Raw genomic sequence first — 25,430 nt, 5'->3', positions numbered from 1 at the left:
AGGTTTCCTGCCCGCGGCCTGTGTCCGCCCCATAACAAGCACATCCCGGGAAACTGGCAAAGCTCCGCAGTGATCAGAATTATCTTGAGGAAACATGCTGAATATAGACTCATGACGAAAGGAGAGTGGAATTCACAGTCTGATATTAGGAATAATAATAATAATAATCTGTAGACAAAAATTCCTTGGTAAGGAGGAAACTTCTAACCTTTCTGTAAAACCATTATATCAATCCTACTGGAGCACAGAATAAAACATACGGGTCTCCTATGGTGAGGAAGTCTTATACAGGCTGGACTTCATGGAAAGTTTACATTCAGACTATTAATGAAAATGTATGGACATAACAGACAAAAAAAGTAAAAAAAGGAGGGGAGGGGGAAGCAAAGGAGGAGGAAGAAGAGGCGGAGGAGGAGGAAGAAGAGTCTGAGGAGGAGGAGGAAGAGGAGAAGGAAGAAGACACGGAGGAAGAGGAGAAGGAAGAAGACGCGGAGGAGGAGGAAGAAGAAGAGGCGGAGGAGGAGGAAGAAGAGGCGGAGGAGGAGGAAGAAGAGGAGGAGGAGGAGGAGGAAGAAGAGGCGGAGGAGGAGGAAGAAGAGGCGGAGGAGGAAGAAGAAGAGGAAGAAGAAGAGGTGGAGGCGGAAGAGGAGGTGGAAGAGGAAGAAGAGGCGGAAGAAGAAGAGGCAGAGGAGGAAGAAGAAGAACAGGAAGAAGAGGCAGAAGAAGAAGAGGCAGAGGAGGAAGAAGAAGAAGAACAGGAAGAGGCAGAGGTGGCAGAAGAAGAGACGGAGGAGGAAGAGATGGAAGAAGTGGAGGAAACAGAGGTGGAGGAGGATCAAACAGAGGCAGAGGTGGTGGAAGAAGAGGCAGAGGAGGAAGAATAAATATTTTTTTCTCTATATATAACTATGTGTGTATCTATAATATTAAGTGTTTTTCTATGGTGTTCTTTTTATATCATTTTTTTTCCATACTTCATATACTATGCTAACATTTTTCCCATCAAGAGTCTTTAGATGTTTTTTTTCTTTTAAATCGCAAGAATAAAGTTGTGTTCACACTAGCACATGTGGAAGATTTTTCAGAGCCCCTAATGATAATTCCTTCAGATTTGATGGGAAGAATAACCCAGAGTGAAATGTTCTTTTTCATATCAAAATGACACACAACGTAATATAACCCATTAAGTCATCGGGTCAATGCCACTGCTGAGGTCGATGGTGAACAGCGCCTAAAGCCAATAGTATAGTCATTACCAACTCCAATGAGGTTGGATCTGTTTGAAAATTGATCCAGCATAGTGACCGTGAATCTCTTAGGAATGTAAGGGTGCCAAGACATGCAGAGACTCTACAATCTGTACGATGCACAATAGGGTTTGTGCAACCGCGCTTATATGTATGGGACATTTTCTGCACAGGGTTTGCCAATTTTTTGTACAGATTCCACTCAGCAAAAAGAAGAAAAAAAAAATAAAGGGTAACTTCTGGTGCTTCTTTGCAAAAATCAAAGTGTTCGGCCTCAGATTTCTGTGGAACAACCACGTCAGATCTGCCCATAGCAAATCCGTAACCTGTGAACAGGCATGCACTGAACGCTAGGAATGAATGGCAGAGCCTTGACGGGGATTGTATGGTTGTCAGACTGGTTAAACAGAGGTTGCTATTTTTGACACCGCAATTTCACTTTCATGTTTTGTAAGAGATCAAAATCAGGTTACAAGTCAATCTGGTGAGGCGCAGGGCGGGGCGAGTATCCTATATACACTGTGTGTATACAGCATTTTGCATACAGTCTATAAATAGCTCATATGTACACAGGGCTTTAGAAGGGACACTGAACACAAAAGTCTCTAGAGAAATACATGTATCTACACGACTAGAGGCAAACAAACACTATATGGACCGTAAAGGGCTCCAACTCCTACTCAGGTGTATAATGCCGTCCCATGGCCTCAGATGCATAGCATCCAGTCCAGACCAACGTTATTGCTTTTATAGACAGTTCATTTATAAAAGAATCAATCGTCCTATAAAGCTGATTGATACCCCCATGGTCCTGTAATAGGAGCCACCGCTGCAACAAGTCAGTACCCTATACTGTCCCCTCCTAGATCTTCCACCATCAGCTGTGGTTGATATTATTGAGAAGTATTTAGGAACAGCAGCAAATCCGCCATGAAGTGGAGACCATGCAAAGTTACAGAGAAGAGTTACAGAGTGCTGAGATATATAGAGCATGAAAATCACCAAAGCACCAATAAGACACTTATCCCCTTTCCTTTAGATAGGGGATACATTTTCCTAAACAGGACTTCTCCTTCAAAGCTCCTGTTGGTGAAATCCGAAGGTGTTCCAATACTTTTGTCCATAAAAACCTTGGCAGAAACAGATGATTTCCACAGGACTGTCTAATGTATATGGGGGCCTCTTGACTCTCCCCCAACAAAAGACTTGGGTGGAAAAAAGGGACCAGGTATGTTGACTTTTAAATTCCCATTATGAACGCCCAAAGAGTCTAGCAGTGTCCTATCCCTCATCTCCATTCATAGCACACAAGTGATATCATGTTAGGTCTCGCTCACGTTTCCGTCGGACTCCGTTATTTGGAGTTCCGTCGGCAATCCTGCCAGAAGGACGGGAGTTTAGTGGAGAAAAAAATTGTGCAAGTACTACTTTTTTTTCTCCGCTAGATTCCTGTAAAATAACCGGATCACAGATGGACCCAATGCAAGTAAATGGGGTCCATCGGGACCCCGTAGTAGCAGTTTGCATCCAACCCATTTTAGGGTCCGATCGGCTCAAAATAAAAGATAAAAAGCTGATCGGATGCAACGGGTCGGATGCAAACAGCCTTGTAAACCTAACCTTAGGCAACCTTTAGCTTGCTTGGTCTCCACTAGAGCAGTAGGGGGGAGGTTTCTGTCCAGCAAGCTCCCTCCCAGCAAATTATATGGGGGAAAAGTGGAACACACAAGACTTCTTTTCACATGATATAGGACATGCAGTGTTGATAAGATTGTCTATATTTTACACATTCAGGGTCCTGTTACATGTGCTTTATGTTAGTTGTGAACCTTCCTACAACATATGGCCAAGGTAAAGTTTACCAACGAAATGCACGGCGATCTAGAGTTAAGGAAAGGGCATCGGTCCAGGGCTTTGTATGCTCATGGCACCTTTCGTGGTAACCTTGGCACAGCTTACGGCTACATTGTTTATTTTCATTTAATTGCCCTACCGAAAGTAAATATTAAATGAAGAAATCCAATTGAACAGCGGGTAACCAGTCTGATTGTGTTATCGTAGCACAAATGTTTCCTTCTGGAATGAAGTCAGAGCTCATGACACAAAACTGGGCACGTGCCAAAGTCAGCAGCGCTGCGAGGAGCAGGACATAACACAGCAGAGCCGAGACGTACACCGCAACATTTAAGAACACGGCACAGGCCTCAGGGTGGGGTCGTGTACCGCAGTGTGTAATAGAGGTCATAGCCGACAAAGGCCGGAGGGGGGGGGGGGGGATTACACCACAATGTGTAATAGAGGCCACAACATGGAAAGCATAGGCGGAGGACTTACCACAATGTGTACCGAAGGTTTACACCATGTAGACAGGGTAAAGGGGGGGATACTGGCATTTCTGTGGCTTGAGGAGGAATGTCTGATTGCACTTACCATCTTTTCCTTAAAGGAATTTTTTTTTATTGCAGAATAAAATATAAATAACACTGGACCGGTGAGTATAAACTAGGTATGGTGATTATATAGGCTATAAATATAAAACAAACAACACTATAACGTGTACCAATGGGTACATACAGCGGTGGTGTCTTAACTGCTGAACTCCAGCTGCTGCAAAACTACAACTCCCAACATGCCCGGACAGCCAAAGGCTGTCCGGGCATGCTGGAAGTTGTAGTTTTGCAACAGCTGAGGGGGGGGGGGGGCGCAAGGACCGGAGAGGGTGCAAGGATCAGAGAGAGTGTAGGGAAAGTGTAAGGATCAGAGAGAGTGTAGGGAAAGTGTAAGGATCAGAGAGAGTGTAGGGAAAGTGACTGTAAGGATCAGAGAGAGTGTAGGGAAAGTGGAACTGGAGGTCCGCAGGTTGAAAACCACTGCACTAAAGTAACAAAGTTAAAAATAAAATTACTAACAACTTGCACCAAATGATAAATTTGGTGCATGTCCACGAAAACCAAAGTGAAAAAAAAAGGGTAAAAAGAAACGGTCAACAGGCAAAATTGATAAATACCCCCCAATGTATGTGGACAATGATTGATTGATGGCTTAGGTGATTTGAATGGGTTATGTCCTCAAATGGGCTCATAAAAAGTGTGGTTATCCTCCCAGCCACAGCAGTGAGCCTGCGATACATCAGTGGGGACAGGTTGTTCTTTGACTATTCTCGCCACTGGATTAGGACATTTGAATACACGTAAATCATCAGTAAAATTGCTCGGTACTTTTGCCTACTGTGCGGTTTTCTCCAACCACTCCTGAGAAGTTTATAAAAAAGCATTCAAATGAGGGTCCCGCTTTACACCAGCTTCTCACCACAAATAAAAGAGGTTTTACAATTTATTCTCTCTCCTTAAAGGGTACCTCTCATCAAAAAAAACTTTTGATATATTATAGATTAATGTATGCAGAATAACTTCACAATTGCATGTTATTAAAAAATATGCTTCTTTCTATTTCATTTTCCACTTTGAAGAAATGACCACTAGGGGTCTCCCTACCAGTCCTGGCAGCAAGCATTTCAGACTCATGCTGGAGTCCTAAACACTACGAGCTGTCAGTCTGCTTTGTTCACAAAGGAGAACACTCAGAGCTGCCAGCCTGCTTTGTTCACAGCCTGTTTGGTTGTGAACAAAGCAGGCTGGCAGCTCTGAGTGTTTAGGACTCCAGCATGAGTCATAAATGCTTGCTGACAGGACTGATCGGGAAAAATACAATAGAAAGAAGCATATTTTTCATTAGCATGCTATTGGAAAGTTATTCAACATTCATTAATCTAAAATATATCAAAAGTTTATTTGATGAGAGGTACCCTTTAAAGGAGTACTCCACTGGAAAAAATAAAATTTTCAATGAACTGGTGCCAGAAAGTTAAACAGATTTGTACATTGCTTCTATTTAAAAATCTAAACCCTTCCAGTACTTTTCAGATGCTGTATGTTCCAGAGGAAGTTGTGTAGTTCATTCCAGTCTGATCACAGTGCTCTCTGCTGACACCTCTGTCCATGTCAGGAAGTGTCCAGAACAGGAGAGGTTTGCTATGGAGATTTGTTCGTACTCTGGACAGTTCCTGACATGGACAGAGGTGTCAGCAGAGAGCACTGTGGTCAGACAGAAAAGAAATTCAAAAAGAAAAGAACTTCCTCTGTAGTATACAGCAGATGATAAGTACTGGAGGGATTAAGATTTTTTTAATAGAAGTAATTTACAAATCTGTTTAACTTTCTGGCACCACTTGCCGTTGGCTGTCCGGGCATGCTGGGAGTTGAAGCTTTGCATCCTCTGGAGGGCCACCGTTTGAGACCACTACTCTAGAGCAAGCTCCCTGCTGTGGCCTGGTAGCCCTGTGCGTCTGCTCGCAGCAGCGGATTTCCAAATCTCAATTTTTTAGACTCCGTTCACACTGTGAATTTTTTTGTTGTTGTGTTTTTTTACCATACATTTTTTGTTTTGAATGAGTAAAGGGGTTCTCCACTGCCCTGGCTACCGGAGCTCCGCTCGCAGCGACGTTCATTACTCCTAACGCTGTGTGCGGGCTTCCCTGTTCGAGGCCGCCCACTCGTGACGTCACGCCCACCCCCTCAACGAAAGTCTATGGGAAGGGGGCTTGACAGCGGCCCCTTCCCATAGACTTTCGTTGAGGGGGCAGGCGTGACGTCACATTACCAGGGGGCGGCCTCGAACACGGAAGCCCGCACACAGCGTCCGGAGTAATGAATGAATGATTACTCCGGACGCTGCGAACGGAGCTCAGAACTGCAGGGCAGTTGGGAACCCCTTTAAAGGGGTACTCCGGTGAAAACCTTTTTTCTTTTAAATCAACTGCTGGCAGAAAGTTAAACATATTTGTAAATTACTTCTATTAAAAAATCTTAATCCTTCCTGTACTTATTAGCTGCTGAATACTACAGAGGAAATTCTATGCAAACATTCCATTTTGACCCATTTGGCTTCAATGTGCAGTCACGAAGTTAAGCCCCTTGTCATCCCGTATCCCGTCAGAGCCCGCCGCCCTATTACTGTGACCAGAGGATTCCAGATGAAATCACAGATGTTACACTAAAGCTTCAACTAAAACCACTGAGCGGAACATAAGACGCCTCAAGACTGGATTAAGAGGCAGAAGAATTAACTACAGGTTTTGGCTTCTACCAGCCCCAGAGTCATAAACATCATGGAGCGATAAGACGGCGGGGCTTCAACTGCGTCTACGCATCATAATCCAACGCTCCCTTCCAAGACCTCACATGGCACTACAGTCCCATCTCTGGAGGACTGCATTCTGGGAAAAGGGCCTGTCTCAAGGGTCCAAGGGGGAGATTTATCAAAACCTGTGCAAAGGAAAAGTTGCTCCGTTGCCCATAGCAACCAATCAGATCGCTTCTTTCATTTTGCAGAGGCCTTGTTAAAAATGAAAGCGAACCAATTGCCCAGTTGCCCATAGCAACCAGTTTGCTGCTTTCATTTTTAACAAGGCCTCTGCAAAATGAAAGAAGCGATCTGATTGGTTGCTATAGGCAACTTTTCCTTTGGAAAGGTTTGCATAAATCTCCCCCAAAGTGTCCTCAGACACTACTACAATGCCACCCTGGGGTATTGGCCTGAGCAAAACAAAGATACCAACTTTGTACACTCATGCCACGCATGCTTTCTATATTAGTGGGTTGTTTAAAGCCTTAAAAAGGGTACTCCGGTGAAAAAACTTTTTTTTTTAAATCCACTGGTGCCAGAACCTTAAATAGATTTGTAAATGACTATTTAAAAATCTTAATCCTTCCAGTACTTAGCTGCTGTATGATCCACAGGAAGTTCTTATCTTTTTGAATTTCTTTCCAGTCTGACCACAGTGCTCTCTGCTGACACCTCTGTCTGTGTCAGGAACTGTCCAGAGCAGGAGAAAGTCCCCATAGCAAAACTCTCCTGCTCTGGACAGTAATTTACAAATCTGTTTCTGGCACCAGTTGATAACATTTTTTTTAAATATATATATATATATATATATATATATATAATTTAATATATATAGAGGTGCACCGAAATGGAAATTTCAGAACCGAAACGAAATCGAAAAAAAAAAAAAAAATGTCCGGCCGAAACAGATACCGAAACCGAAAATGACTACTCCCCGTCTTCTGGTAAAATGCAGCGCTCCGCTCATTAGATTCCCCCACATTAGATTGCCAGCTCCCCCACATTAGGTCGGGAGTTCCCCCACATTAGTAGGCAGCTCCCCCACAATAGTAGGCAGCTCCCCCACAATATTATGCACCTCCCCCCACAATATTATGCACCTCCCCCCACAATATTATGCACCTCACCCCACAATAGTAGGCAGTTCCCCCCACAATAGTAGGCAGCTCCCCAAAAAATATTAGACAGCTCCCCAAAAAATATTGGAGTTGTAGTTTCACAACAGCTGGAGGCCCCCTGGTTTTTAGTATACAGTATTAGTTTTTATATGCTCTGGCCGGCCCCCGCCTGCAGCCATACACAGGAGCCGGCCCGGGCACATAAAAAGAAGTATTCCTTTTTGTGGTACTTTTTGTGGTACTAATAAAAGATTATTTAGGAATATATATGGGAAATTAAGGGTTTTATTGGATCACCCTCAGGTGATCTATGAGTATATATATATATATATATATATATATATATATATATATATATATCTATCTATCTATCTATCTATATGTCCTAAGGTGGCACCAGAGGACTTCTAGTGTACCTTCCATTTCATAAAAACTTTTTTTTTTTTACTTATTTATTTTTATACGTTTTGACCACTCGTGGTCTTAGTGCTTAGACCCCTATTGATTATTAGAACAAGAGAAGCAAGCTGTGGTGGGCTTTACTTCCTTTGTAGAGGTCTTCATCCAACTTCTCTGGACAGCACCGTAAACTAATAATGGGGTCGCAGGATGGAGATCACTGTCAGCCAAGGAGTGAAGCGCGTCACCACTTGCTTCTACTGATCTGTGGGGATCAAAACAGGTCTCCTTGATCAGTTAAGGTTTGTTTGTTTTTTTAATGACAAGTGCACTTAAATAGGGAGTTATCCAACGTCCACCCCTCCCCCATTCTGCAACAACAAAATTAACTTTACTTATTTCCTGCTGCTCCCCTATCTTTCAGCCTCTGTCTTTTTCTGCATTCTTGGGCACAACACGTTGAACTGCGCTAAACTTATCGCCTCTGCCAGTGACATGTTGCACATTAGTGTGATGTAACTGGCCCGTACTTCTTCCTGGTGCCCAGGCCCATCACATTGCCGCTGAGGCTGGCAATAAGCACAGAACAGCATTACGTGTGGAAGAAGGCAAAGGAAGAAGGATGGGAGAGACAATAGTTACACCTTATATACGGTAATCCCTAGACAGTCCAATGAGCTACGAAGGGGATTTTTATTTCCTACATATCATAGTTTTATGGACTACAATTAAATCTGTAAAAATCAGAATCCTGCTCAGTTGTTTGTTTCCGGTTTCCCCATTGACTGCTAGTATGTGACAGTGACTTTTCTAATCGGGACCCCTACTCTTAAGATTGGCTCCTAGGACCCTAACCAAATCAACCAAAGCCAAGCCCATGACCTGCATACATGCTATTTTACCATTTTTTTTAAACTATACAGAAAAATGTATTCCCTATCCAGAGTATAACATAAGTGTCAGATCGCGGAAGGTCTGACAGCTGGGACCCCCACGCGATCACCTACCTGGTGCCGCGGCTTTCCTCCTGCACAGAGCAGGGTCGGCACACTACCTCCATTTATCTCTATAGGAGAGTTGAAATTCTGTGCCCGGGTATCTCCGGCTCTACCATAGAGATGCATGGAGGGGCAGTGTTGATCAAAGCTTCATGTGGTGGTCGACACAGCACCATGCAGGAGGAGAGCAGTGGCTCCGTACAGAAGATCGCAGGGGGCCCCAGCGGTCGGACCCCCCCCCCCATGATCTGACACATACATTTTTCTAAGCTGGACTACACCTTCAAAAGGGTTATCCCAAAAATAAAACATATCCCCTATACACAGAATTTTGACTGATGAAGGTCATGCCACTAGGACCCCTACACCAATCATGAGAATGGAGGCTCCTTGACCCTCAATCGAATGGAGCAGCAGAGCGTATGTTCGGTAACGGATACTTGCTATAGGGCTTTGAAAGATACAGCTAATCTAAGTACTTGGCTATCTTCAGCAGTCCGAATGCAAATGAATAGGGTAGTGACTGAGCAGGACGAGAGAGCCCAACACTGATAACCAGCGGAGGTCCCCACCTATCAGATTTTAATCCTGTAGATAGGCCATTGTTTTAATATTGGGATAACCCCTTTACTTATAGGACAGCAAAAGCAAAAAAAAAAAAGCAAAAAAAAAAATTTATATATATATATATATATATATTTATATATATATATATATATATATATATATATATATATATATATTTAAAAAAAATTATTGATGAATATTTTGATACAAGTTGGCTCAATGTTCTAGACCAAAAAAATAATAATAATTAAATTAGTAGTACTATATTGTTAGTAATAATACAATTAAACAAATGAATATAAAATTAATAAAATTAAATAATATTTTTTTTAATAACTAAATATAATAAAGATAATTTAAGAAAAATATAATTAAATAAATATGAGAAATAAGCACAGAATTTTGGGTCCATTAAATGCAAAATGAAGTTCAAAAGAACGACATTTACTAACTACGCAAACACGGGCACCAGATTCATTTTTATACAAGGACCTAGAAGACAAACTCCGACCATCCAGAGAAATAAGCGGCTTTTTTTTATGCTGCAAATAACAGACAGATGAGATTAAAGGGAAATGGAACAAGTGAATTTAGAGGGATAAACTGCTGGGTGAAATCAGATTTCATTTGGCACGAGATGTGATGCCAGATGGTACAGAACCCACAACAGCCTGAAGAGCAAAGAGGCACGGGGCAAGGGCTACACAAACCTGGTCCAAGAGAGAGGAAAAAAATTATAATAACTTTTCTTGCTATGAATTCTAGTGTGTAAAGGGGCTTTATATGGGGCACTTAGCAGTGGACAGGATTGATTATTGCCCATGTAAAAGATGCAGTGATCAGCTGATCACGGAGATCAGGAGGCCCTAACAACCGTGTTCACACGGCGGATTTTTGTGGAATGTCCACCCAGATAATTTCCTGGCAGACACTCCATTGGCAGGACATTGAATGTTCTGCCGGCGCTAGGAACAATCAGAAATGCGCCATCTCCATAGGCGCCAATTTATTTCCGAGCGGAATCTGCTGAAAGAATTGACAAGTCATCTATTTCAGTGGAGGCGTGGAAATTCAGCTATCATGCATACAGCACGGCCTGTACAACCATTGAGCAGTGCAAAAGGCTCATCAAAAAGGGGTACTCCGCTGCTCAGTGTTTGGAACAAACTGTTCAGAATGCTGGAGCCAACGCCGGGAGCTCATGACGTCATAGCCCCGCCCCCTCATGATGTCACACCCCACCCGTCAATGCAAGTCTATGGGAGGGGGCTTGACGGCTGTCACGCCCCCTCCCATAGACTTGCATTGAGGGGGCGGGTGTGATGTCCTTAGGATAGGGGATAAGTTATTCACCACTGGGTCACCACTGGACTACTCCTTTAAGTCCATCACGACTCACATCACACCTTGTATTATAATATATATACATACACACACACACACACACACACACTTTTTCCCTATAAAGCTGCATAAAAAATAATTGATTTTGCAATTTGACAGATAAAAAAAACCTGCATAAAAAATAAAATACAAGTGTAGAGAATAATACAGCTCCACTTCATTATTTTTTTTAATTATTTGGAAAAACCAGCTCTAAATTTATGCGCCACCAACAACATCAAAGCAAGTGCTGCACTATTCATAGGGGATGTTTATTTTAACTTAAAAGAGCAGAAATTACCATTCCCTTATGTGTTTCTATGCCTCATCTACATCAATATGACGCCATCCCTGGATCTATCTAGAATTCGTTTTTCCCAACATCATAAAACAAGGAAAGACCTCTTCCCAATGAAAGAATGAACATGATCCTTCTATTGTTTGATTACAGAGCGGAATGCATTGCCAGCTATGGGGACTGGCAATGTTCGCATGGTCCTAATGCCTACTAATTCAGCCGGCGCCGGCTGCCATCGGGGACTCCACTGTCTGGACGGAGATTCTGTAGCGTGCATGGACCCTGAGTATCTAGAGATTCCTATTTAATAGCACAACTAAAGGGCTTGTAGAGCAACAAGGGGGGACCCTCTGCTTCTCTGGAATAGGATCAGTAATGTTTCTGTAGAAAGATCCTACACTGAAATGATATAATCCCAGTGGACCACCAGTGGAGCAATTGGGCCATGGTGTACATCAAAAAATCTGTTTTACCAGTATCCCAATGGCGATGTAGTCCTAAAATGTGATGGGAAAGAACCGGCCCTCAGATCCTTACCAATCTGCCAAATAATCATCTAATACTGAAGCGTTAAGACATTTTGAAGCTGATAAACCCTAATAAAGGTCGGCTTAAAGAGTACCTGTCATGATCTTGTTAAATTTTATAATCCCCCCCAGTTCACTGCCCCATCATGATAAACCACCCCCTGCCTTTATTTATATTATTTTTTAGTTTTCAACCTTGATGTTGCTCTGTATTTTCTGCTCAGTCTCAGTCAAATTCAAAGACTGGACAGGGGCGTTCCCCAGCAGGCTGTGACATCATCTGAAGCCCTGCTGGGAAGAACTTGCTCCTTCACCGTTACGCACAGCCCAGAGCAGTTCAGTGTGTGATCGTCTGTGATTGGCTGAGGCTGCACAATCCCCCCCCCCCGCCCCCTTCAGCTCTGCACTGAACGCTACAGTGTGTCAAGCTCCGCCCAGCAGCTGCAAAAGGGTGCAAAAATATTTAGCACTATGCACTGAAGGCATCATGATTCTACAGTCCAGCTCCGCTTAAAAGGGAGCTGAGATTCAGCTCTATACACTCTATACACTGTGCAGAGCTGAGGTCCTAGCTGCATTTACTGACTTTTGGCCGGACCAGAAGGAGGACCCCTGGTGGCCAAACTTTTAGGGGTTAATTTAACACACAAGTTACAAAGTTTTATTAAGAAGTGTTTTAGAAAAGTAATTAAAATAGGCTAATCTACAATATATAAATTTTTAGTAATGACAGGTACCATTTAAAAAAAAGGGATTGTTCAATTTGACCAACCCCAATCCGGTTTTGTTAGAAGAGAACCACTGGGCTAAGGCAAACAATAGGTGAATCACAACGATCAGGTATGAACTGTGGTAGCATACAAGTGTTGTATTTCCCTATAGCACTCCCACAGGTAAAAAGTAGTATTACACAGTTTCTATTGAAATCAATAGACCAGTGGTCTCCAAAGTGTGCACCTCCAAATGTTGTAAAACTTCAACTCCCAGCATGCCCGTACAGCCCTTAACATCTGGAGGTCCACACTTTTAGAGACCACTGCTATAAACTGTCCAGATAAAAGGGAAGTTTTGGGTCCTCCAAAAAGGTAGACCATTTTTGTAGCTACTCTCTGCTCTGGCTACCAGCAGGGATAACGCATGGTTAGACTCCCCATCAGGATTCCCTCATAGGATATTTCATAATGGGTTTTGAAAACCAGATCCCTTTTCAATACACAGTGACGTACACCACTTTCGGGAATTTTAGGACTACTATTAACTTTTCCAGAAGTGCGCGTCTGACTTGCGGAGTTTCTTTAGTTGAAGCTTTTCTGAGATCTAAACAGTTTTGACAACAGAGTTTAGACTTAATCCTTTGTCTTTTTTTTTATTACTAACACGGAAAGCTTGTTTAAGTGCAGGTACCTGACTCATACACCAGTCACAGGGATGGAGGAAACAGGTTGACGACATTCAGGAAATAGATGGCGAAACATAGCATGGACTTTCACAGTCCAATCCCAGAACTGGATGTTTGGAAACTTCTAGGCATCTGCAGGAGTATGAGGAACCATGCTGGAAAACCTCAAAGTCATCAACTAAACACAGGAAACACATGGTGCTCAATAGTTATAGGACACCAAGAAGAGAGTCCCTCTGGTGGAAGAGATGACATCCAATGATGGAAAGAAGCCTCCTTCACTACCGGTGCCTAAGGGGACATACCCGATTTCAACCATTGTTAGGATACCAGATCACATACTGCTATGAATATCTGCTATGAATATTCTAACCATGAATATAAAAAGGTCTAAGGAACTGACTGTCTACTTTCATGTGACCAATCATGTCGAACAGCATCTACCAACATACTCTAAATTGTTAGCCAATCCCACCGAAATGCATAATGTCACCTCTAGATGTTTAAGTGGGGTCATCCCAGCTAGATCCTTCAGGCTATTTTCCCTCCTCAGGCCTGTTTGTAGTAGCCCGAGGTGGTAGGGAGAGTCAAAAGCAACTGAAGTGGGGAAGTTACGCATATTGGGAGACCCTCAAGTCATGCTGTTTAAGGCTACAGTCACACTACCGTTGCTCCTCGTCAAGAATGGCCGTCAAACTCTTTTTTGAGTTTGACAGCTGTCATTTTGACAGGGCACAATGGGCAACAGGGGGTCCCGATGTAACCCATTATAGTCAACCGCTGTTTTTCAGTGGAAGTAGCAGGAGAAAATTACGGCCCAACTCTGGGGTTATGCAGAAAGAGTAGACGGGTGTTATACAAATTGCTCAGCCCTTCTCCCTCAATCTCTGCCCATCCCCATCATGGATCTGAGGGTTTTTTTCATATCAACTGGTTCCAGAAAGTTAAACAGATTTGTAAATTACTTCTATTTAAAAATCTTAAAAAGGACATCTGCAGTGATATCCACAGGATAGGGGATAAGTGTTTGATCGTGGGGGGGGGGGGTCCGAACGCCGGGATCTCCCAGGATCTCCTGCACGGGGCCACGGCTCTCCCATGCAAGAGGTGTGCCAGCTGCTGCATGACGCCACGGCCGACACACCTCCTCCATGTAGTTTTATTGGAGAGGCGGGGATGCAGCGTTCGTGCCTCCCTGCCTCTACCATAGAGCTGTTTGGGGAGGGGTGTACTGGCTTGGGGAGGGGTGTACTGTTGACCTGAGAGGTCGACGCTACGCGTATTAGCCAGCGCACAGCGCGGCAATGCCGGGGCCCCGTTTGGGAGATCTCGGGGTGTCCAAGTGGTCGGACCCCCTGCGATCAAACACTTATCCCACTAACCCCCACCTGTGGACGTCGGGCCCACATAACACCCTCATGGAGTCTGATTCTGACCGTTTGAGTGGACACATGCACATTTGTCATAATCAAAAGCAACAAATACGTCCCTGGAGGTTACAGGGCAATTAAATCATGAACAACCTTTAAAGGGGTTGCCCCCTCGCGAGGAAAACCCTTTACTAGAACCCCCCTTAAAACTTTATCTTTATTATTTACTTATTAAAATATACCCCACAAAAGGTTAAAATTACAGCGATATGGGCGATTTATATATGTGAATATAAGTTATTCACTTTAATTGGGTTTTTGGTCCAGATGTACGTTTGCTACTGGATGCTTACTGTCTAGCAACCCTTGCTACTGGCAACAAGTCCTTATTGTCTTATGCCCCCATAAATCGCTGAGCTAAAAATGCCACTAATAGCCTCTGCGACGTTTCGCTGAACACGTCAGCTTTGTCAAGGGTAGCGAGGCATGTACATTTGTGCAGGGCTCTGGCAGTGCTCCTCCTTGCACTAAGGCGGAGGTAGCGGTCCTGCTGCTGGGTTGTAGCCCTCCTACGGCCTCCTCCACGTCTCCTAATGTACTGGCCTGTCTCCTGGTAGCGCCTCCATGCTCTGAACACTACGCTGACAGACACAGCAAACCTTCTTGCCGCAGCTCGCATTGATGTGACATCCTGGATGATCTGCACTACCTGAGCCACTTGTGTGCGTTGTAGACTCAGTCTCATGCTACCACTAGAGTGAAAGCACCGCCAGCATTCAAAAGTGACTAAAACATCAACCAGGAAGAATAGGAACTGAGAAATGGTCTGTGGTCACCACCTGCAAAACCACTCCTTTATTGGGGGTGTCTTGCCAATTGCCTATAATTTCCACCTGTTGTCTGTTCCATTTGCACAACAGCATGTGAAATTGATTGTCAATCAGTGTTGCTTCCTGAGTGGACAGTGTGATTTCACAGAAGTGTCTGACTTGGAGTTACATTGTGTTGTTTAAAGGGGTTCTCCGGTGCTTAGAAATCTTATCCCCTATTCAAAGGATAGGGGATAAGATGCCTGATCGCGGGAGTCCTGCCGCTGGGGACCCCTGCGATTTTGCACGTGGCATCCAGTTTATAATCAGTCCCGGAGCGTGTTCGCTTCGGGTCTGATTACAGGCAACCACAGGGCCGACGGCGTGTGACGTCATGCCTCCGCCCCCGTGTGAAGTCACGCTCCGCCCCTCAATGCAAGCCTATGGGAGGGGGCGTGACAGCTATCCCTTTGGATAGGGGATAACATGTCTAAGCACCGGAGAACCCCTTCAAGTGTTCCCTTTATTTTTTTGAGCAGTGTATATAATTTTTTTTTTTTTTTAAATGCCCCCTTTCCATCCAAAACAGTGCCACACCTGTCTACAGGAGGAGTATGGTACTGCAGCTCAGCTCCATTCACTTTACCAGAAGACATAACCTATGGACAGGTGTGGTGGAAAGAAAGAGACAACTTTTTTTGCTTGTTTATTTCAATCCCGGAAAATCCCTTTAATAAAAAGGATGTAAACAACTGCAATGAATTATATGGCTTTTCCTGGATACGATATGTACCTTTAAAGGGCAGGTGCAAGCGGCAGTGTTTCCCAACAAGGGTGCCTCCAGCTGCTGCAAAACTACAACTCTCAGCATGCCCGGACAGCCTTTGGCTGTCCGGGCATGCTGGGAGTTGTAGTTTGGCAGCAGCTGGCACAAAGAGTCTGGGTGTTCATTACGTGTCTGTATAACTACACAATTTTATCTCCTCCGTTGCGTCATAACATTCTGGGACTTGTAGTTCAACACCGAGCACCCCCGCCTTGCGATATTGTAAGTGGTGATTAGACGCGAGCTCCTCCTTAGGACAAGGAAAGAATGGCTCCGATAATGGGAGGTGACAAGGCGGCTGTTTATACAATAGATTCTAGGCACTCTTATCTCCGGAGATTGAGGACACAGTCCAAATACCACAGGCGTTAAAAATAACCGCACTGACGGCAGAAAACATATTACAAGACGGTGGACGAAATAAACAGTCCCACCCAGCGCGGAAAACGTATACACGGAAGCAGGGTGCACCTGCCAAACACCAAATACAGTCCCGAAACCCAACATGTGCCCTGAATGCCCACATGGCACTATATGGGATATATAACCAGTGGAATTCCTACAAATTATTTTTAGAGCAGCTTTGGTTCCAGGGTTCTGAACCAAAAACAAAATAAATAAAAATTCTATAAGATATATACACACTCACTCACAATATATATCTATATATATATATATATATATATATGAATATATAAATATATATATATATTTATATCTCTATCTATCTATATCTATATCTATCTATATCTATCTATCTATCTATCTATATACATACACATACATACACACACACACACTTTTTGAATTATATATATTTGAATTTTTTTTTTTTTTTTTTATTGAATTTTTATTTATTTGAATTTTTTTAAGGGATGTACCTCTCACCTCTACCCTCCTGCGCTGAGGCTTCCTCATCATTCGGTGTGGTGCAGGACCTAAGATTTTGATTATTTTGATTACTTTTGGAGGGGGCATCTACCTAACTGATTCCTTACCAACCTAACTACTGGAGGCTTCTGCATTAAAAGGGGAGGGTCTTTCAACTTACCTACTGGGGTTTTCAACCTAATAGGGAGATCCCATACTTAAAAGGGGTACTCCGGTGAAAACTTTTTTTTTTTTTTTTTTTAAATCAACTGGTACCAGAAAGTTAAACAGATTTGTAAATTACTTCTATTAAAAAAAATGAATCCTTAATTAATCCTTCCAGTACTTATTAGCTGCTGAATACTACATAGGAAATTCTTTTCTTTTTGGAACACAGAGCTCTCTGCTGACATCATGACTACAGTGCTCTCTGCTGACATATCTGTCTATTTTAGGAACTGACCAGAGCAGCATATGTTTTCTATGGGGATTTCCTCCTATTCTGGACAGTTCCTAAAATGGACAGAGGTGTCAGCAGAGAGCACTGTGGTCATGATGTCAGCAGAGAGCTCTGTGTTCCAAAAAGAAAAGAATTTCCTTTGTAGTATTCAGCAGCTAATAAGTACTGGAAGGATTATTTTTTTTTTAATAGAAGTAATTTACAAATCTGTTTAACTTTCTGGTACCAGTTGATTAAAAAAAAAATCTTTTCCACCGGAGTACCCCTTTAGAGGGGTACTCCAGTGAAAAATATATATATATATTATTATTATTATTTTTTTTTTTTAATCGATTGGTGCCAGAAAGTTAAACAGATAACTGTTTACTTCTATTAAAAAATTTCAAAATACTAATATCTATTAACAAATATTTGACCTCCCAGTACTTTTTAGCAGCTGTATGCTACAGAGAAAATGCTTTTCTTTTTGAATTTCTTTTTTGTCTTGTCCACAGTGCTCTCTGCTGACACCTGATGTCCGTATCAGGAACTGTCCAGAGCAGGAGAAAATCCTCATAGCAAACCTATGCTGCTCTGGACAGTTCCTGACACGAGGTGTCAGCAGAGAGCACTGTGGACAAGACAAAAAATAAATATGCATAAGGTTGCTTATAAGTACTGGAAGGATTAAGATTTTTAAATAGAAGTAATTTACAAATCTGTTTAACTTTCTGGCACCAGTTCCCCACTGGAGTACCCCTTTAACTTCTGGGGGCTTCCCTAACAACTTACTGGGACTAGGAGCTTCTACCTTATGTGTGTGGGGGGGGGGGGGTTACCTACCTATTGGGGGCTTCTCAATTAGGAGTGTCAGTGAAGCCCTCATGTTCAACTTCTGCCTAAGGCTTTCCAAAAACTCGGCATGGTGGGAGTTCTAGTATCCCAACATCTAGAGGACCACAGGTTGGAGACTGGTATATACCATCACTTTATAAGAAAACCCCTTTAAATGCACTCAGTCAATGATGTTAGATACTAAACATTACCCAAATTTGTCAATATCTCTGTAAATGGGAATATTTGTCAAAACCATGTCCAGAGGAAAAGGTACTGAGTTGCCCATAGCAACCAGTCAGATCACTTTCATTTTTCAGAAATGAAAGAAGCGATCTGATTGGTTGCTATGGGCAACCTCAGCAACTTTTCCCCTGGACAGGTTTTTATTAATCTCCCCCCCATTATGTCTACAGGAAAGATAGTGGTGACATCTGGAGGCCAGTCTGCAAATAGCGGGAGCACCAATTCTCTATTTGGAAGTAGAATACCTCTTTAAAGGGGTACTCCAGTAAAAAAAAATGTTTTTAAATGAACTGGTGCCAGAAAGTTAAACAGATTTGTAAATTACTTCTATTAAAAAAAAAAAAAAAATCTTAATCCTTCCAGTACTTTTTAGCAGCTGTATGCTACAGAGGAAATTCTGTCCTTTCATTTATTTTTTGTCTTGTCCACAGTGCTCTCTGCCGACACCTGATGTCCGTATCAGGAACTGTCGAGAGCAAGAGAAAATCCTCATAGCAAACCTAATGTGTCAGCAGAGAGCACTGTGGACAAGACAAAAAATACATTAAGAAAAGAATTTCCTCTGTAGTATACAGCTGCTAATAAGTACTGAAAGGATTAGGATTTTTTAATAGAAGTAATTTACAAATCTGTTTAACTTTCTGGCACCAGCTGACTTATAAAGACCTAAAAAAAAATGTTTTCCAACGGAGTACCCCTTTAAACCTTTGTTTCAGGTCAGAGTGTAGGCCCCAGATTCCTGCTGCGGACCTTGAAGTAAAACACGCCAGATCTGTAACATGTGAACATGTGTATCTACGGCAGTGTTTCCCAACCAGGGTGCCTCCAGCTGTTGCAAAACTACAACTCCCAGCATGCTCGGACAGCCTTTGGCTGTCCGAGCATGCCAGGAGTTGTAGTTTTGCAACAGCTGGAGGCACCCTAGTTGGGAAACAGTGATCTATGGGATATGAGATTATCATAGTGACCTGATTTTCGTTACATTAAAGGTCAGGGAGGAGGGCGCCCTGAAATGTAGCAGACAGCCCCCTAATTTCTGTTATACCTGAAACCAAGGATCAACCTGGTTAAATGTTACTTGTCCGACAAGGAAATAGGCAGCAGAAGTGTCAGCAGCTGCTGTATCTGCTCCTGTACTAAAGAAGGGGAGAAGAGGCTGAAATGTGTAGTGAAAAAAAAAAAAAAACATGAAAATAGTATATACAACACTCATTTAGGCATGTAGATGTGGTCAAGACAACCTGCTAAAGTTCAAACCAATCATCAGAATGGGGATTTATGTGACTTTGGCATTAACAACCATGCCACATCTACTGAGACTTTCACACAGAACCTTTTACAGAGAATGATTCGAGAAGGCAAAATGAGCTGCTGTTGTGTGGAGAAAAACGCCTTGTTATTGTCAGAGGAGAACAGGCAGAATGGTTCGGAATGACAGAAGCAACAGTTATAAAAAAAAAAAAAAAAAAAAAGCTTGTTACAACTATCTCTGAGCACCCAACATGTCAAACCTTGAAACAGATGGGCTACAGCAGCAGAAAACAACACCGGAGGCCACTCCTGTAAGCTAAGAACAGGACACAGACTACAATTCACACAGGCACCAAAATTGGACAATGGAAGAACGTTGACTATTCTAGCATGGTCAGAATGTGGTGTAGACAACATGAAAGCATGGATCTATCCTATCTTGTATCAGCAGTCCAGACTGGTGGTGGTGTAATGGTGGAGGACACTTTCTTGGCGCACTGTGGGGCCCCTTACTATCTACTGTTACTGCCCATGTCCATCCCTTTAGGACCACAGTGGACCCATCTTCTGATGATACTTCCAGCAGGATAATGACCCATGTATATGCAGGTGACAAATCATGTGATGTCATCACGTCCATATAGAGGAGCTTTGTGATGTCATCACGTCCATATAGAGGAAGTGTGTGATGTCATCACGTCCATATAGAGGAACTGTGTGATGTCATCCCGTCCATATAGAGGAAGTGTGTGATGTCATCACGTCCCTATAGAGGAAGTGTGTGATGTCATCACGTCCATATAGAGGAAGTGTGTGATGTCATCACGTCCATATAGAGGAAGTGTGTGATGTCATCACGTCCATATAGAGGAAGTGTGTGATGTCATCACGTCCATAGAGGAAGTGTGTGATGTCATCCCGTCCATATAGAGGAAGTGTGTGATGTCATCACGTCCCTATAGAGGAAGTGTGTGATGTCATCACGTCCATATAGAGGAAGTGTGTGATGTCATCACGTCCATATAGAGGAAGTGTGTGTGATGTCATCACGTCCATATAGAGGAACTGTGTGATGTCATCACGTCCATATAGAGGAACTGTGTGATGTCATCATGTCCGAAATCTGAGGAATGTTTCCAGCACCAAGGGGTCCAACCCCATATTAGCAAAGTATACCTACCAAAAGTGGTCAGTAAAAAAAAAAAAAAATAATCAAAAAATATAATATTTGTATTTATAACTTTTTTTTAATTTTTATTTATAATGTATTAAATAATTATATATATATATATATATATATATATATATATATATATATATATATATATATATACATACACACACATATATATACACACACACACACACACACAAAAATAAAAAAAATAAAAAAATTGTATTTATAATGAAATATATACATATGATCACTTAGTGGCCGGTGAATAGTGAAAATTTCAATATATGTGTATGTAAATTACACACACACATACATATACACACACACTCCACAACAAAAAATAAAAAATATTTATATATAATAAAATAGAGGTCCCGCTGCTATAAACAGTTTATCAGATACGGCTGGAGATAGTGGGAGGGAATGGAAAAGATTAGAATATACAAGAACTCGGCGTCACTTACTGAAGCCGAACAGGAAACGTCTTGCAATTGTTTTTCATCATTTATTTATTTTTTTATCCGTTTGTAGCAATAGTTTCATCTATTAGAACTGGTTTGGTGTAACGTTTATACCTTCAGATTCAGGACCTACCCAGCTGGGTTATATAAATGGACCCCTCTATGGAGAGCCCAGAACTCAGCAGTGTCTGTTGATCTACAGTATAGCATATGTTATTCCTAATAAAACTCAGCTGCTGCAGAACCTCAGTCTGAGAAAGACAGGAGGGCTACAAGGTAGGTCCTAATCCAGTGCTTCCTAACCAGGGTGCTTCCCACTGTTGCAAAACTACAATCCCCAGCATGCCCGGACAGCCTTCGGCTGTCCGGGCATGCCGGAGGATTGTAGTTTTGCAACAGCTGGAGGCACCCTGGTTGGGAAGCACTGGCTGATCCAAGAGAGCAGGGACGCTTCATGGTAAACCAGGCACAACCATAGCCATGCTTTTCTTACCCATTGTAAATCTGGCATCTACAATTTAAACGTGCAGAAGATAAACATGGCTGAGCCCTAATACACAGTGTATTATTATGTGCGAGGCCTCCGACCCCGCCAGCTCCGTGCCCACTTCCCTAGTCCGGGATTCCCAGTCTGACGGCTCTCACATAGTAATCATCTTATCGGGCTTCACTATATGTGGCAATGTATGGGTGAGTAATCTGGATCATCACACAGGATTTCTCCAGAATATCAGGCAGGAGTCCACCTCTTCTGTCAGGACAACCTTATATACAGACATAATCTGCATAAAAAGACAGGTCCCACATCAGTTATCATAGGGACAGAGCCAGGACTGGCAAAATCTCTCTCCCCTGCAGAAGGGGTTCTGCTGTAACTATTGGAGCGGGGGGGGGCTAGCCTGAGTGCCGAGGAAGAAGAGGAGGAAGAGGGCTAGCCTGGGTGCCGAGGAAGAAGAGGAGGAGGAAGAGGGGGAGGGCTAGCCTGGGCGCCATGGAAGAAGAGGAGAGGGAGGGCTAGCCTGGCCCCCGAGGAAGTAGAGGGGGAGGGCTAGCCTGGGCTAGTTATATCTGGTTCTACAAGTGCAATCCCCATTGCAATACCAGACACAACCTATTGACAGAGTGGCGCTATTTCCATGAGAACGCGGCCACGGTATTCTAATCTCATCCAACCCTTCTAAAATGTCGCACAGACAATAAATTCTAGTTTATAGAACTCCAGACGTGACCAGGTCTATGAAAGTCTTCTACATCCTCAAACACCCATATACAGGAGCCAACATATTATTATTATGGCTGTGATCTGCAATTATCCGGCCTCGGAGCCGTAACCTTCAATTTTCACCTGTAACCAGACTACAACACAACGCGGAGGCTCCTGGTGCCAGCTGCTTCTCCTGCCAATGCCCACATTCCACACAACCAGAATATTTCATGCAAAAAAAAAGTCAAAATATTAATATTTCACATTAAACACAAGGGAGGAAACACAGCTGACCATTTACCGTATACACGGCCGGGCTCTTAAAGGGGTACTCCGCTGGAAAACTTTTTTTTATTTTTTAAATCAACTGGTGCCAGAAAATTTAACAGATTTGTAAATTACTTCTATTTAAAAATCTTAATCCTTCCAGTACTTATCAGCTGCTGTATGCTCCACAGCAAGTTCTTTTCTTTTTGAATTTCCTTTCCAGTCTGACCACAGTGCTCTCTGCTGACACCTCAGTCCATGTCAGGAACTGTCCAGAGCAGGAGACGTTTTCTATGGAGGATTTTCTCCTACCCTGGACAGTTCCTGAACTGGACAGAGGTGGCAGCAGAGAGCACTGTGGTCAGGCTGGAAAGGAAATTCAAAAAGAAAAGAACTTCCTGTGGCGCATACAGCAGCTGACAAGTACTTGAAGGATTAAGATTTTTAAATAGAAGTCATTTACACATCTGTTTAACTTTAAAAAAATAAAATAAAATAAAAAAAATGTTTTCCAGGGGAGTACCCCTTTAAAGCTGTCCATTTTAGACAACCCTTTTTTCCCGTATGCGTTTATTTTTTATTTTTTTATTTTTTATTTTTATTTTTTTACACATGGACATCACTGGGGTCAGGTGCCCTCTTTATTGGCTGTAGGGGTCCTAAAGGTCACAAATAGAGATGAGCGAACTTACAGTAAATTCGATTCGTCACGAACTTCTCAGCTCGGCAGTTGATGACTTTTCCTGCATAAGTTCAGTTAGTTCAGCTTTCCGATGCTCCGGTGGGCTGGAAAAGGTGGATACAGTCCTAGGAAAGAGTCTCCTCGGACTGTATCCACCTTTTCCAGCCCACGGGAGCACCTGAAAGCTGAACTAATTTATGCAGGATAAGTCATCAACTGCCGAGCCGAGAAGTTTGTGACGAATCGAATTTACTGTAAGTTCGCTCATCTCTAGTCACAAATGATCACAAGTACGGACTGTATGCCATGGGAGTTGTAGTTGCAAAACTACAACTCCCAGCATGCCCGGACAGCCTTCGGCTGTCCGGGCATGCTGGGAGTTGTAGTTTTGCAACAGCCGGGTGAACCAGTGAATACTTGACTCATCGCCAACAGCTTTCTGTTAGACAATATTGGGAACCGCCATGGACACCAAAGATAGCTGAAGAACCCAATAGGGTCCGCGCCACATTCCTCCCTGGTATAAGAGTCTTGTCTCTAGGGCAGGTGTGAACACAACCTAAGGATAGCGATTACACTCGGTATTACCATAAACTCATCCATGTGCATTTATGCTGCTTATTTTCTGCAGTCGATTTTGGTGTCCATTGACTTTAATGGGCAGCAAAATACCCTGCAGAAAATCTGCAGCAAAATACACACGTGTGAACTTACCCTAAGGGCTCATTCACATGGCAGAATATTGAGTGCAGCAGCGCCGAGTAAATCATTCGGCGCTAGAACCTCTGTCTCCATAGACGGCAAAGCATTTCCAAGAGGATTCTGCTAAAAGGCAATGTTCGCACAACGGAATATGTGCAGACATTCCACGCATTTATAGAATCCAGCCGGCGATAGGCCCACCCGGAAGTTCACCGTCTTATAGACGGCAATGCATTTCCGAGCAGGATCTGCAAAAACAACAGACATGTCTATTCTTTTTGCCGTCGCCGGAATCGGGATTTCACCATGTGAGCAGTCCATCAGAAATGAATGGGACTCTGCTTCAGCAGAATGTCCGTGTGGAATATTCCTGCGCAAATCCACAGATATTCCGCCGCGAGACCATAGCCAAAAAAAAATGACCGTGTGGAATTACAATTTATGCTGCGAAAATTTGGCCGTGTGAACAGTGCACCAGTCATGAGGGGGGGGGGGGGGGGCGATACCAGTGATGTTGACTCCTGCGAGTCTCATTCATATGACTAGGGTTGTATTATAATTATATTCTGAAGCATATCTGCAATGTGTGTTCCTACCTAGAGCTGAGCGAACTTACAGTAAATTTGATTCGTCACAAACTTCTCGGCTCGGCAGTTGATGACTTATCCTGCATAAATTAGTTCAGCTTTCAGGTGCTCCCGCGGGCTGGAAAAGGTGGATACAGTCCCAGGAGACTCTTTCCTAGGACTGTATCCACCTTTTCCAGCCCGCCGGAGCACCTGAAGGCTGAACTAATTTACGCAGGATAAGTCATCAACTGCCGAGCCGAGAAGTTCTTGACGAATCGAATTTACTGTAAGTTCGCTCATCTCTATTCCTACCCTAAGGATACATTCACACATGCATATATTGCTGCCTATTGTTCCCGGAAAAAAGGAAAAGAAAAAAAAAAGTGGGAGCATTTTTACGGGAAAATGGGCACAAAAACTTAAATGAGCACCGAAATGTTTACACTCTGGGGGAGATTTATCAAAACCTGTGCAGAGGAAGAGTGGTGCAGTTGCCCATAGCAACCAATCAGATTGCTTCTTTCATTTTCCACAGGCCTCTTTAGAGGCCTGTGAAAAATGAAAGAAGCAATCTGATTGGTTGCTATGGGCAACTGCACCACT

The 25,430-nt window shown here is 43.0% G+C and overlaps 1 protein-coding gene across 5 annotated transcripts in view; it reads right to left on the bottom strand.

The window, feature by feature from the left end:
• LOC130367907 (G protein-coupled receptor kinase 5-like) overlaps positions 1-25,430 on the bottom strand; it is a 94,168-nt gene that overhangs the window by 55,643 nt on the left and 13,095 nt on the right. The window contains exon 1 of one of the 5 annotated variants that reach the window (XM_056570897.1): positions 6,377-6,431. The exons of the other annotated variants lie outside the window; for them this stretch is intronic. Within the exon in view, the coding sequence (XP_056426872.1) occupies positions 6,377-6,416 (40 nt within the window). The 5' untranslated portion in view covers positions 6,417-6,431. Of the gene's footprint in view, positions 1-6,376; positions 6,432-25,430 lie in introns of those variants that run through there. 5 annotated transcript variants of the gene reach the window in all.

The sequence above is a fragment of the Hyla sarda genome, chromosome 4, assembly GCF_029499605.1.
Source record: "Hyla sarda isolate aHylSar1 chromosome 4, aHylSar1.hap1, whole genome shotgun sequence".
Classification (NCBI taxonomy): Eukaryota; Metazoa; Chordata; class Amphibia; order Anura; family Hylidae; genus Hyla; species Hyla sarda.
The sequence above is the reverse complement of the archived record's forward strand: the minus strand, read 5'-3'. Positions and strand labels throughout refer to the sequence as shown.